Source organism: Nanorana parkeri, unplaced genomic scaffold (genome assembly GCF_000935625.1).
Source record: "Nanorana parkeri isolate BGI_ZX_2015 unplaced genomic scaffold, ASM93562v1 scaffold1634, whole genome shotgun sequence".
Taxonomy (NCBI): Eukaryota; Metazoa; Chordata; class Amphibia; order Anura; family Dicroglossidae; genus Nanorana; species Nanorana parkeri.
This window is the reverse complement of record NW_017307902.1, coordinates 56,468-69,915: the sequence shown is the minus strand read 5'-3', so window position 1 is coordinate 69,915 and position 13,448 is coordinate 56,468. Positions and strand designations below refer to the sequence as shown.

Genomic DNA, 13,448 nt, shown 5'->3' with positions numbered 1-13,448 from the left:
CATCTTCTTGGTGGCTTCTAGAATCTTCTCCATGTCGGGTCTCTCGGGTTTTAGGGAGTCACGTGGAGGCACTGTGATGGTCACATGATCACCGGACTTCAGAAGAGGAAAATTCTGGATGGAGAAACCAATAGGAACATCATGTTAGAATCCCAGAATCCTCCTCACCTCTCCGGTCAGGTCAGGTGACCTCCCAGAATCCTCCTCACCTCTCCGGTCAGGTGACCTCCCAGAATCCTCCTCACCTCTCCGGTCAGCAGGTAGATGATCTCCAGGGTGTGGTTTAGTATCTTCTCGGTCATGTGACTCCGGTCCTCCTCCATCTTCATTGATTTGGTCATGTGATCTGTGGAGGTCTCTCTGTAGATGGATGGGGGAGAATGATGAGGACTGTATAATATGAGGGGCTACTAGGTGGGAGGTTTGCTTCCCTCTATCACCCCGTATTCCTCTAATATCTGGCAACGCCTCTGTGTATATTATTCCAACGTCTTCATAGGAGGCCATAATGAAACATCATCAGCAAGGCGGCAGGTCACGAGGTGCTGTCCAGATTCCTGATTGGTCAGGAAGCCAGGCTGCCTAGTAATAAGTGAAGCCGACCTTCTAGCCAAGCAAGAAGCTTGACCCGCCTCCCTGATTGGCTTGGAAGCCGGCTTCACTTGTTGCTCGGCATGCCGACTTCCTGACCAATCAGAAAGCCGCGAGGCGAGTTATGACGTCCAGCCTGAATTCCTGATTGGTAAGGTAGCCAGGCTGCCTACCAACAAGTGAAGCGGCTTCCTAGCCACTCAGGAAGCTGGACGGCATATCATGACCCACCTCCTGGTTGGCTAGGAAGCCGGTTTCACTTGTCGATGGGTAACCTGGCTTCCCAATCAATCAGGAAGCCGGGAGGCGGTTCATTACGTCCCGCCCGGCTTCCTGATTGGCTAGGAAACCACTTCACTTGTTGCTAGGCAGCCTTGCCTACCTCACCAATCAGGTGCTTCCCGATTGGTGAGGAAGTCGGACTGCCTAGCAACAAGTGAGGCCGGCTTCCTAGCCAATCAGGGAGGCAGCGCCCGGCTTCCAGACTGGAAAGGAAGCCGGCTCCATGCTTCCTTGGCACTGCTGGTCAGAGGGAGATCTCCCTGTTATCCGGAAGTTCTGGTATCGGAGCATTTGGGCCAAGTACAAGAACTCACCCAAAATACACGGTATCGGCACCAAAACTAGTATCGGTATCGGCATCCCGAATTTCCACCATCCCCTAGGACACGTGATCAGTCATGTTATATGTGTAAGCAACACTCAGACTAGACTCACGATCATTGACAATCCGGACAAAGCCATCGCTGGTCCTGGTCAATAAAGTGTTGACCTCCCAGAGACGATCCCTAAGATAAGAGGGATCAGTCCTTAGCACACGGCCAACATCTCCGGCGGCTTCCATCGTCTTCTCCCGAGCCGGATATTTCGTGTTCTCCTCGTAATGTTCCGCAAGAGTTTGTTTTCTCGACTTCGAAATTAACTTTGGTGACCCGATGTCTTGGAAGTTCCTACAAATGATACTCTATATCGCCAAAAGCATTGGGGCCCCTCCCCCTCCAAATCATTGGATTCAGGTGTTTCCGTGACATTTCCCAGCTACTAAATATTCCGCGGTCACCTGTTACCGGGTGTAAATATAACATAATATCTTATTACCTCTTCTGCTGCCAGTTCCAGCAATGTCTCCTCTGAAATCACCTCACAGCTAGAACTTCCTGTCTGTACCTGACATCACTTCCTGTCACTTCTGGGTATAGGTGAGATCACCACCTGGTGGAGCTCAGAGGAACTGCAGCCCCGAGAAACCTCTCGTAGTGTGAACACCGCCCTGTGCTGTGTGTTCTGTATATCCTTATAGATCTCCACCCCCACCGAGAGGGATAAGAAATATATGACTGATTGGATGCCCAATCAGATTCTTCCGGTATTTTGAGACCCAGAGGGGCCGACTAGCCAGATCCTGAAGCTTGGCCCAGCGGGAGATTCCTCCATCTGACCATAGAAAGTCTACAGATTATCTATAGGTGTGTGGCCCGCTTTAGACAGGAAGACTGAAGGTGCCATCGAAAGGTCCCGGGCACTCCTCGGTCTTAGACGGGCAGACTGATGGCATCATTAGAAGGATCCGGGCACTCCTCGGTCTTAGATGGGCAGACTGATGGTATCAGTAGAAGGATCCGGGAACTCCTCGGTCTTAGACGGGCAGACTGATGGTATCATTAGAAGGATCCGGGCACTCCTCGGAGACGGGCAGACTGATGGTATCAGTAGAAGGATCCGGGCACTCCTCGGTCTTAGACGGGCAGACTGAGGGTATCAGTAGAAGGATCCGGGCACTCCTCGGTCTTAGACGGGCAGACTGATGGTATCATTAGAAGGATCCGGACACTCCTCGGTCTTAGAGGGGCAGACTGAGGGTATCAGTAGATGGATCCGGGCACTCCTCGGTCTTAGACGGGCAGACTGATGGTATCATTAGAAGGATCCGGACACTCCTCGGTCTTAGAGGGGCAGACTGAGGGTATCAGTAGAAGGATCCGGGCACTCCTCGGTCTTAGACGGGCAGACTGATGGTATCATTAGAAGGATCCGGACACTCCTCGGTCTTACACGGGAAGACTGATGGTATCAGTAGAAGGATGCGGGCACTCCTCGGTCTTAGACGGGAAGACTGATGGTATCAGTAGAAGGATCCGGACACTCCTCGGTCTTAGACGGGCAGACTGATGGTATCAGTAGAAGGATCCGGGCACTCCTCAGTCTTAGACGGGAAGACTGATGGTATCAATATAAGGATGGGGCCAATGAAGCAGGCACTATTACCAGGTCAGCACCCATTCCCTAAGGGATGATTGACATTAGGCATGGGTGAGGTTCAGTGAAACAATGATGAGCCTCCAGGTCCAAATCGAAAACCCAGCGTGGACCAAAGTGAAGACTCCATCAGCCCTTCAAAGATTTCCAGAGTCTTGTTGGAGTCCATCCATTTCCCGGGAGTGATTTCTTCCTTCGAACCCTCAAAGCAAAGCAGATGTTTCCTTCGGCGATGGAAGTCGGGGAGAAGTGGTTGACCATGGTAGGGTTGTTCCTGAGGTATTGATCTCATTGGCTTCCAGAAGAAGGTATGTCATTGAGGAGCACACCCGTCTAGCTTTAGTACTTAACGTTCCAATCTTCAAGAACAGAAGTAGTCCTAGCAGGAATAGCTGATCATCGTTACAACAGTCGGGTGGAGCCAAGGTGGCTTTAGGGCTATACCCAAATGACCTCTTATTGGGGAACAGTCGTGTGCTCTTGTGTCTCTGATGGGTGTGGAGGTGCAGTAGACCTCACGAGGTATAGCACCCCATTGCGTCTCATCTCATATGGGTAGTTGTACGTGGAAGGGGGTTGGATTGAAACCCATAAATCTCTGTAGTTGAGGGACATTGTGAAAATTTTGAAGCTCCGGGCTCCCACCAGCCCCACTCATCTAAAGCCGTGGTCATGTTACGTCCTGGTTCGGAGATTCTTCTCTCCTAGGTGCAGGAGGCGAGGCGTGGGCTTCCACGCTGTGCTTGCCATGAACACTTGTCCATTGACCAGATCCTATCATGATCCAGAAGACAAGTCTGCAGAGATGGTATTAACTTGAGGGAACCACCGTGGACTGGACACCTGTGTATTGCTGGATTACCAGTCCTTCGCACCCTGAAACAAGGCCGGCGAGGGTCACGGATGGTCAGGTGAGTAGAACATTGCTTGAGAAGTTCTTATAACCATAAACACTGATTAGGTGCGGGAAAGGGATATCTGTTCCTGGCGATGGGCATGAAAATGAACAAGATTTAAGCACTAAGAAATGGTGGGTGTGATGGAGTAGACGCCACATGACGGACATTATCAGAGGGGGAAATGGAAGAGGATGGGGGAGGGGGAGGCAGTACAAACAATTCCAGGATTTTAGAAAAATAATTTATTTTTTAGTAATTTGTTTCATGTTAAAAATAACAATTAGAAGTTTCATAGAACCCTCCAGAGGAAAAAATGGAGCAGCGCGCCCTCCTGTCCCTTTGTGGAGACATCCTTAGGAGACGCATGTGCACTATGTTCCTGGGCTACAAGGAGACTGGGGATGAGGAGAGGTCCTCATGGCACACATGTGCTCTATGTTCCTGGGCTACAAGGAGACTGGGGATGAGGAGAGGTCCTTATGGCACACATGTGCACTATGCTCCTGGGCTACAAGGAGACTGGGGATGAGGAGAGGTCCTAATGGCACACATGTGCACTATGTTCCTGGGCTGCAAGAAGAGGTCCTTAGAGCACACATGTGCACTATACTCATGGGCTGCAAGGAGATCTCCTTAGGGCACGCATGCAAACTATGTCCTCAAGCTGCGAGATGTTCTTCGGAAACGCATGTGCGCTTCAGTCAACTCTGATTTCCTCCCGTGTCAGACCTCTGATGTACCTCAAAACATGACTCATATAGAATACATTTCCCGCACCTGGGACACTAATACACCTCCCTCAAGGTTCCTGTGGGTTCTCGGATGTTTGATATGATTGGACTTCTGTGAAAACCACTTCCCGCACTTGGGGCAGGAATACGGCTTCTCCCGTGTGAGATCCCTGATGTTTAACAAGGTCTGCTTTACGACAATAACATTTCCCGCATTCAGAGCAGGAAAATTGCTTTTCCTGCGTGTGGCATAGCTGGTGTACGGCAAGATAGGACTTCTCTGAAAAACATTTTCCACACTCAGGACAGGAATATGGCTTCTCACCTGTGTGAGATCTCTGATGTTTCGTAAGATAGGACTTTTGTGAAAAGCATTTTTCACACTCGGGGCAGGCATAGGGCCTCTCCCCCGTGTGAATTCTTTGATGTATAACAAGTTGTGATTTCTGGGAATAACATTTCCCGCACTCTGTACAGGGATGTGGCTTCTCACCTGTATGCAGTCTCTGATGTCTAGTAAGACTGGACTTATCTGTAAAACATTTCCCACACTCAGCGCAAGAATATGGCCTGTTTCCTGTGTGAAATCTTTGATGTATAACAAGGTCTGTCTTATGTGGAAAACCTTTCCCACAATCAGGACAGGAATATGGTCTCTCGCCCGTATGTAATCTCTGATGTACAATAAGATTGCACTTATGTTTAAAGTTTTTTTCACACTCCGAACAAGGATACCGCTTCTCCTCTGTGTTAGAGCTCTGGTGTGTGACCATTTCTGATTTAAAAAGTAAACATTTCTCTAACTCAGGGCGTAAATCTGGCTTCGCCCTTGTGTGAGACCTCTGATGTCTGCGAAGATGTGACGTCTTTATAAAACGTTTCCCACACTCGGGGCAGGAAAATGGCTTTTCCCCCGTGTGAGATCTTTGATGTATAACAAGGTCTGACTTCTTTGCAAAACATTTCCCACACTCAGAGCAAGAATACGGCTTCTCCCCCGTGTGAGATCTTTGATGTATAACAAGCCTGGAGATCGATGAAAAACCCTTCCCACACTCAGGGCAAGAATGCGGCATCCCCACCGTGAGAGTTCTGTAATGTGTGACCAGAGCTAATTTCGAAGGAAAACATTTCACACTCACGAGGCATGCATTAAGCTTCTCACCCATGTGAGACCTCTGATGTTCAGAAAGACTTAATTCAGAGCCAAAACTTTCTCGGCACTCAGGATAGGAAAATGTCTCCTCCCCCTTAATTCCGGCACCATCCCCCACAGGACAAGGTCGCTCAGAGTCAGAGGGATTCCATGGTCTACCCACACTGTGAAGTCCACCATCCATAGCTGAGCTCATTGTCTCTTCTCCCGCACAATCTGCTGTGATGTCCTCATCTTCCATCTTACAACCTGGAGATAAAGTCAGACAATCCTTTGAGGGTTCCTCCATGGCGTGTCCTGGAAACATAGAAACACATGATGGAGAGATATGAGAGGGTTAGATGACTTCACTCAACATTCCATCTGGATCAGGAGGTCTGAGGGAGCAGATGTTCTATGAGGAGGTCCCAACCAGCCGGGACTCCTCCCCCTCTTCAGTTTGTTCTTCGGAAACGCATGTGCGCTTCAGTCAACTCTGATTTCCTCCCGTGTCAGACCTCTGATGTACCTCAAAACATGACTCATATAGAATACATTTCCCGCACCTGGGACACTAATACACCTCCCTCAAGGTTCCTGTGGGTTCTCGGATGTTTGATATGATTGGACTTCTGTGAAAACCACTTCCCGCACTTGGGGCAGGAATACGGCTTCTCCCGTGTGAGATCCCTGATGTTTAACAAGGTCTGCTTTACGACAATAACATTTCCCGCATTCAGAGCAGGAAAATTGCTTTTCCTGCGTGTGGCATAGCTGGTGTACGGCAAGATAGGACTTCTCTGAAAAACATTTTCCACACTCAGGACAGGAATATGGCTTCTCACCTGTGTGAGATCTCTGATGTTTCGTAAGATAGGACTTTTGTGAAAAGCATTTTTCACACTCGGGGCAGGCATAGGGCCTCTCCCCCGTGTGAATTCTTTGATGTATAACAAGTTGTGATTTCTGGGAATAACATTTCCCGCACTCTGTACAGGGATGTGGCTTCTCACCTGTATGCAGTCTCTGATGTCTAGTAAGACTGGACTTATCTGTAAAACATTTCCCACACTCAGCGCAAGAATATGGCCTGTTTCCTGTGTGAAATCTTTGATGTATAACAAGGTCTGTCTTATGTGGAAAACCTTTCCCACAATCAGGACAGGAATATGGTCTCTCGCCCGTATGTAATCTCTGATGTACAATAAGATTGCACTTATGTTTAAAGTTTTTTTCACACTCCGAACAAGGATACCGCTTCTCCTCTGTGTTAGAGCTCTGGTGTGTGACCATTTCTGATTTAAAAAGTAAACATTTCTCTAACTCAGGGCGTAAATCTGGCTTCGCCCTTGTGTGAGACCTCTGATGTCTGCGAAGATGTGACGTCTTTATAAAACGTTTCCCACACTCGGGGCAGGAAAATGGCTTTTCCCCCGTGTGAGATCTTTGATGTATAACAAGGTCTGACTTCTTTGCAAAACATTTCCCACACTCAGAGCAAGAATACGGCTTCTCCCCCGTGTGAGATCTTTGATGTATAACAAGCCTGGAGATCGATGAAAAACCCTTCCCACACTCAGGGCAAGAATGCGGCATCCCCACCGTGAGAGTTCTGTAATGTGTGACCAGAGCTAATTTCGAAGGAAAACATTTCACACTCACGAGGCATGCATTAAGCTTCTCACCCATGTGAGACCTCTGATGTTCAGAAAGACTTAATTCAGAGCCAAAACTTTCTCGGCACTCAGGATAGGAAAATGTCTCCTCCCCCTTAATTCCGGCACCATCCCCCACAGGACAAGGTCGCTCAGAGTCAGAGGGATTCCATGGTCTACCCACACTGTGAAGTCCACCATCCATAGCTGAGCTCATTGTCTCTTCTCCCGCACAATCTGCTGTGATGTCCTCATCTTCCATCTTACAACCTGGAGATAAAGTCAGACAATCCTTTGAGGGTTCCTCCATGGCGTGTCCTGGAAACATAGAAACACATGATGGAGAGATATGAGAGGGTTAGATGACTTCACTCAACATTCCATCTGGATCAGGAGGTCTGAGGGAGCAGATGTTCTATGAGGAGGTCCCAACCAGCCGGGACTCCTCCCCCTCTTCAGTCAAAGGGACTCCTCCCAGATCACTTCTACATTGACACAGCCTTGTCAGAAGAGGGACTGGGAGGAGCATGCTCTTCACCCAACCACAAGTCTGGGCACTGGGTCATGTGATCTCCGAAAAACAAGTTCCACGTGAAGACTAGTTGACCCTTCACCACGGAACAAGTGACCGTAGGCCTAGGCTTCAGGTAATTAGCGGCGCCGGAGGCCTTGTCAGAAGTGGCGGAACTGGCTGGGAGGAGCATGTGGGGCATTTAATTTTGGGTGTTGAATGGTTGCTAGGTAATCTGGTGGGAAGAGTTGGTTGAGGGCCCTCCCCTCAACTAGAGTTCCGGGCTTTGTGACCCCCTTCGAAGAGAGTTGGGTCTTCTCCATGGTGGAGATCGGAGGGAAGGAGAACATTTTCCCCTTTACTGGGGGAAGGATTTTATAGTGACACCTATCTGAACTGTGTGCGCATCGGGAGCCTTGTCATTTCGGATCGGACTACACCCTACATTTTTTGATCTCCAATCCCCTTAGGGGAGCTCCTCCCATTTGGGTACATACAGATAAATTGCCTCCACTCACCCTCCCCTGTCTAAATTACTCCTCACGTCCTCATGTAATGATAACAGGTCGGCCTAACAAGAATGGACTTCATGAATCCACGCTGGTTGTAACGTATAGGAACCATTTTCATACAGTCCCTTACCATCCCCTCAAATAATTTACATACTATGGCTGTCAGGTCCGTAGTTTCCCAGTATTCATTGCGACCCTTCATTGAATATTGGTACAGAATTTACTCTCCACCAACCATTTGGCTCCTTTCCAGTCTGAATAACGGCTTGCCTACAAGAGAACTAAGCTCCCTGTGGACTCATGGGTGTAAGACATCTGTGCCTGGTGACTAATTCTTCTTAACGTCATTTGGTATCTTTCCAGTCTGAAAGGTGTTTGAATAATGGCTCGAAATCAACCAAACTAAGCTCCCTGGTGACTTATGGGTGTAACCATCTGGTCCTGGTGATTAAAGGAGAACTATAGGGTTAGGACTTTCCCCCATAGTTCTCATTAGGGTAGCGGGAGGACACAAACTAGCGTCCTCCCGTCACCCAAAGCTCAGTATACCGCGAGCTACAAGACGCCGCAGCTGAAGCGGATCCCGACAATTATGTCTGGATCCGCACAGCTGCGTGAGTGACAGCTGGCTCTGCCTATGTAGAGGCGGAGCCAGCTGTACCCGCCCCCTCCCCCGTCCGTTCCGCCAGTCAGCGCTGGCGGATCGGAGCGAGGAATCCAGCCCCTCCCCTGTCGCGGCAGAGAGCCGTGACAGGATCGAGAGGTGAGCCATTTGGTATCTTTCCAGTCTGAAAGGTGTTTGAATAATGGTTCGACTTCAACCAAACTAAGCTCCATGAGGACTTGTGGGTGTAAGCCATCTGGTCCTGGTGATTAATTCTTGTTAAGGTCATTTGGTACCTTTCCAGTCTGAAAGGTGTTTGAATAATGGCTTGGCTTCAGCCAAACTAAGCTCCCTGAGGACTCGTGGGTGTAAGCCATCTGGTCATGGAGATTTATTCCCGTTAAAGTTTTCTAGTATCTTCTGAACGTGGATTTCTATCAGCTGCAGCAGCACATTCAGTACATTGGTATTCACCTTACCGTTTGTCCTATTAAAACTGTATTTTTCATTTGCTACCTTTCCAGTGTGAATAACAGCTTGCCCACAACAGAACTAAGCTCCCTGAGGACTTGTGGGTGTAAGCCATCTGGTCCTGGTGATTAATTCTAGTTAAGGTCAATTGGTATCTTTCCAGTCTGAAAGGTGTTTGAATAATGGCTTGGCTACAACCAAACTAAGCTCCATAAGGACTCGTGGGTGTAAGCCTTCTGATTAATTCTCGTTATGTTTTTCTAGTTTCTTCTGAACCCGGATTTCACTCAGCCACAGAGGCACATGCAGGACATTGGTATTCACATTGCTGTGTCGCCTATCAAACCTAGCTTTTCCATTTGGTCCTCCTCCCCTACTATTTCAGTATGTCAATGATGCTTGTCGGTGTTTCTTACCTGTCTTGTCTCAACGATTGTACAGCGCTGCGGAATATAATTGTACCCTTTCAATCTGAAAGGCGTTCGAATAATGGCTTGGCTACCACTGAACTAAGCTCCCTGAGGACTCATGGGTGTAAGCCATCTAGTGCTGGAGATTTAGTATCATAGAGTCAAGAACGTGTCTCATTAAGGTCGGTCCATTTGAAATTTAGGGTTCATACCAGACTAACATGGCTCTCCTTCCTGTGACTTGGGGCAAATATGATTAAAATGTGGTCACAATTACCCAAATTGTGGCCCAGATGGCCCCACAATGAATTGTCTCATATGAAGCTCCAGGTGGCCCCACAGTGAGTTCTCTCATATGAAGCTCCAGGTGGCCCCACAATGAAATGTCTGATATGAAGCTCCAGGTGGCCCCACAATGAATTCTCTTATATGAAGCCCCAGGTGGCCCCACAATGAATTTTCTCATATGAAGCTCCAGGTGGCCCCACAATGAATTCTCTCATATGAAGCTCCAGGTGGCCCCACAATGAATTCTCTCATATGAAGCTCCAGGTGGCCCCACAATGAGTTCTCTCATATGAAGCTCCAGGTGGCCCCACAATGAGTTCTCTCATATGAAGCTCCAGGTGGCCCCACAATGAATTCTCTCATATGAAGCTCCAGGTGGCCCCACAATGAATTCTCTCATATGAAGCCCCAGGTGGCCCCACATTGAATTCTCTGCCGCTCCTCTGACCATAGATCACCTGCACCGCTCCTCCCACAGCAGATCACCCCTAGTCTTTTGGAGGAGGTGCTTATGAGAGCAGGTAATGACCTTGCCATCCACTGACAATGCCCGGGGTGATCTGAGATTTTGGGCTCCTGCGTCACAAACCTGGGAAGACCCCGCAAGATTAATGCAAATTCCCCCGTGAGGTCCCGGGACCGAAGCTCCTCCAGTGACCCGTGTTGGAGGTGGAGCCTCGTGTTCAGATGGAAGGTCACAGACTACTCTGAAGAAGTAAAAACAGTTGCACGGAGTCTCAAGGGGTAAACGTCTCTGCAGAAGGTAAGCCCTCGAGTACCATACATACCTGCGCTTGACCCAACCACAAGCCTAGGCCTTGGGTCATGTGATCTCTGATAAGCAAGGAGGTTCAAAGTTCAGATCTATGGACCCTTCACCACAGAACAAGTGACCACAGGCCTAGAGCTGCTAGTGATAAGTAACACTGGAAGGAGCTTGCAATGAGCCTCCTGGAAGAAGAGGAACCAACCTAAGAGGAGGCTCAGAGTATAGACCGGCAGTCCCTCCCCCGGATAACAGAAGAATATATTGTGGGTCACCTGTAGGCGTGTCCTCCTCCATGGATGTCCTCATCATCCCGGCCTCCTCCGTATATCGCTGATCATCCCTCACATACGTCTCTTCTACTTCTGATTTCACCTCAACTTTGATATCCGTCAGATCTTCACCCTAAACCCAGAAAATGATAGAAAACATCTGTAACGTAGAAGTATTTAATGACGTGGGACCTCCTAGAAGATATCCGATTCCACACATTGTCTCTATGAGCCACTTTCATGTTCTAGAAGCTCCGCCCCACCTACCTGATCACGGTGGGGGACGGTGAGGCCTTCCTGGGTGGGATCCCGGGAATACAGAGGGCGGGGACATCTCTCTGGTGGGTTGCTGTTACTACGTACCTTCATCATAATGTCCATGTGTCCTTCAGGAAGCTGCTTCATCACCCCGTACTCCTCATCCTCCTCTTTATACTCTTCTTTAATACCAATATTATCATCTCCGAGGTTTCCACTCTGAATACATGATAAAAGATTTATTGTAACCAAAAAGTTTGCCCATAACTAAGAATAACTGTTCATCCCCTACCTGATCATGGTGGGCGATGGTGAGATGTTCCTGGGTGGGGTCCCGGGAATACAGGGGGCGGGGACATCTCTCTGGTGGGTTCCTGGAGCTGGATGACTCCTCCGTGTTCTCCTGAACGTCTGACTTCTCCATCACACCGTACTCATCGTCCTCCTCTTTTATCTCTTCTTTGATATCAACTTTAGAATCTCTCTGTATATAAAATGATAATAAACTGTAACAATGTAGACAATGTCCAGATCCCAGAGATACCACCAGTGATTGTCCATCATCTACCTGATCATGGTGGGGGACGGTGAGATCTTCCTGGGTGGGATCCCGGGAATACAGAGGACATCTCTCTGGTGGGTTCCTGTTATTAGGTGGCTCCCTCATAATGTCCATGTGTCCACCAGAAATCTCCTCCATCACCCCGTACTCCTCATCTTTGCGTTCTTCTTTTACGATATTATCGTTCCCGAGGTTTCCACTTTCCGAGGGTCCTTCAGAAGGTTCCGTCACCACACCGTACTCCTCATCCTCCTCTTTAACATCCATAATATTCTCCCCCGAGGATTTCACTCTGAAGACAAAATAAAACATTCGTTGTAACACACATGGAGATAAAAGAGGTCACGGTGACTATGGAGGACGAGCATGACGGGGGGGAGGGGTTACTGGGTGTACATATAACATAATATCTTATTACCTCCTCTGCTGCCAGTTCCAGCAACGTCGACCCTCTACTTCGTCCTATATGGAACGTCCGGTCTGTAACTGACATCACTTCCTGTTTTCCATAGAGACTTCCTGTCTAGGTATAGGTGAGATCGCCACCTGGTGGAGCTCAGAGGAACTGAGAAACCTCTCGTAGTGTGAACACGGCCTTGTGCTGTGTTCTGTATAGATGGGTCATCTCCACCCCACCCAGAGGGATAGACATATATGACTGATAGGGATCAGTGGAGGGATTTTGTCTACTTACCTACCTTCCCATGTGGCTTTGTAAGGCCCGTGATGCCCCCATTCATCCATAGAAGACTCAGTCGGCGGTGGAATGGGTGATGTGGGTCACCTCCTCGCTGTCCTCATCAGATGTACCCAACCCTTCCATCAGTACTGATGTACGGAGCTCATATCCGACACTGCAGAGGTGGACGGCTATAGGGATCAGTGGAGGGATTTTGTCTACTTACCTACCTTCCCATGTGGCTTTGTAAGGCCCGTGATGCCCCCCTTCATCCATAGAAGACTCAGTCGGCGGTGGAATGGGTGATGTGGGTCACCTCCTCGCTGTCCTCATCAGATGTACCCAACCCTTCCATCAGTACTGATGTACGGAGCTCATATCCGACACTGCAGAGGTGGACGGCTTGCTGTTGGGTAGATCTGATGAGGATGGATGATTGGACCTTCACAGACGTGTCCCCTCTTGCATCACTTCTCCGTATGAATGAGGGACTCAAAGGACTTGCAAAGCACTCGGTCTCTGCCTTAGTGGTATGGCATCCCTACCCTTCTCCAAGGGCATTGAACCCACAGCTCCACTCCTGAGTACATGCACCCGGAACCTGCTCCCGTACCTCATCTCGGCTCCCGTACCTCATCTCTGCTCCTGCACATCATCTCTGCTCCCGTACCTCATCTCTGCTCCCGTACCTCATCTCTGCTCCCGTACCTCATCTCTGCTCCATCACCTCATCTCTGCTCCTGTACCTCATCTCTGCTCCATCACCTCATCTCTGCTCCTGCACATCATCTCTGCTCCCGTACCTCATCTCTGCTCCTGCACATCATCTCTGCTCCCGTACCTCATCT

At 49.0% G+C, this 13,448-nt stretch overlaps 1 protein-coding gene across 1 annotated transcript in view; it reads right to left on the bottom strand.

The window, feature by feature from the left end:
• Positions 1 to 6,200: 6,200 nt before the first annotated feature.
• LOC108799112 (zinc finger protein 585B-like) overlaps positions 6,201 to 13,448 on the bottom strand; it is a 27,684-nt gene continuing 20,436 nt past the window's right edge. Inside the window, exons 10-11 of the mRNA XM_018570934.1 lie at positions 6,960 to 7,224; positions 6,201 to 6,875 (exon numbers count right to left, since the gene is read on the bottom strand). Of these exons, the coding sequence (XP_018426436.1) occupies positions 6,201 to 6,875; positions 6,960 to 7,224 (940 nt within the window). The remainder of the gene's footprint in view (positions 6,876 to 6,959; positions 7,225 to 13,448) is intronic.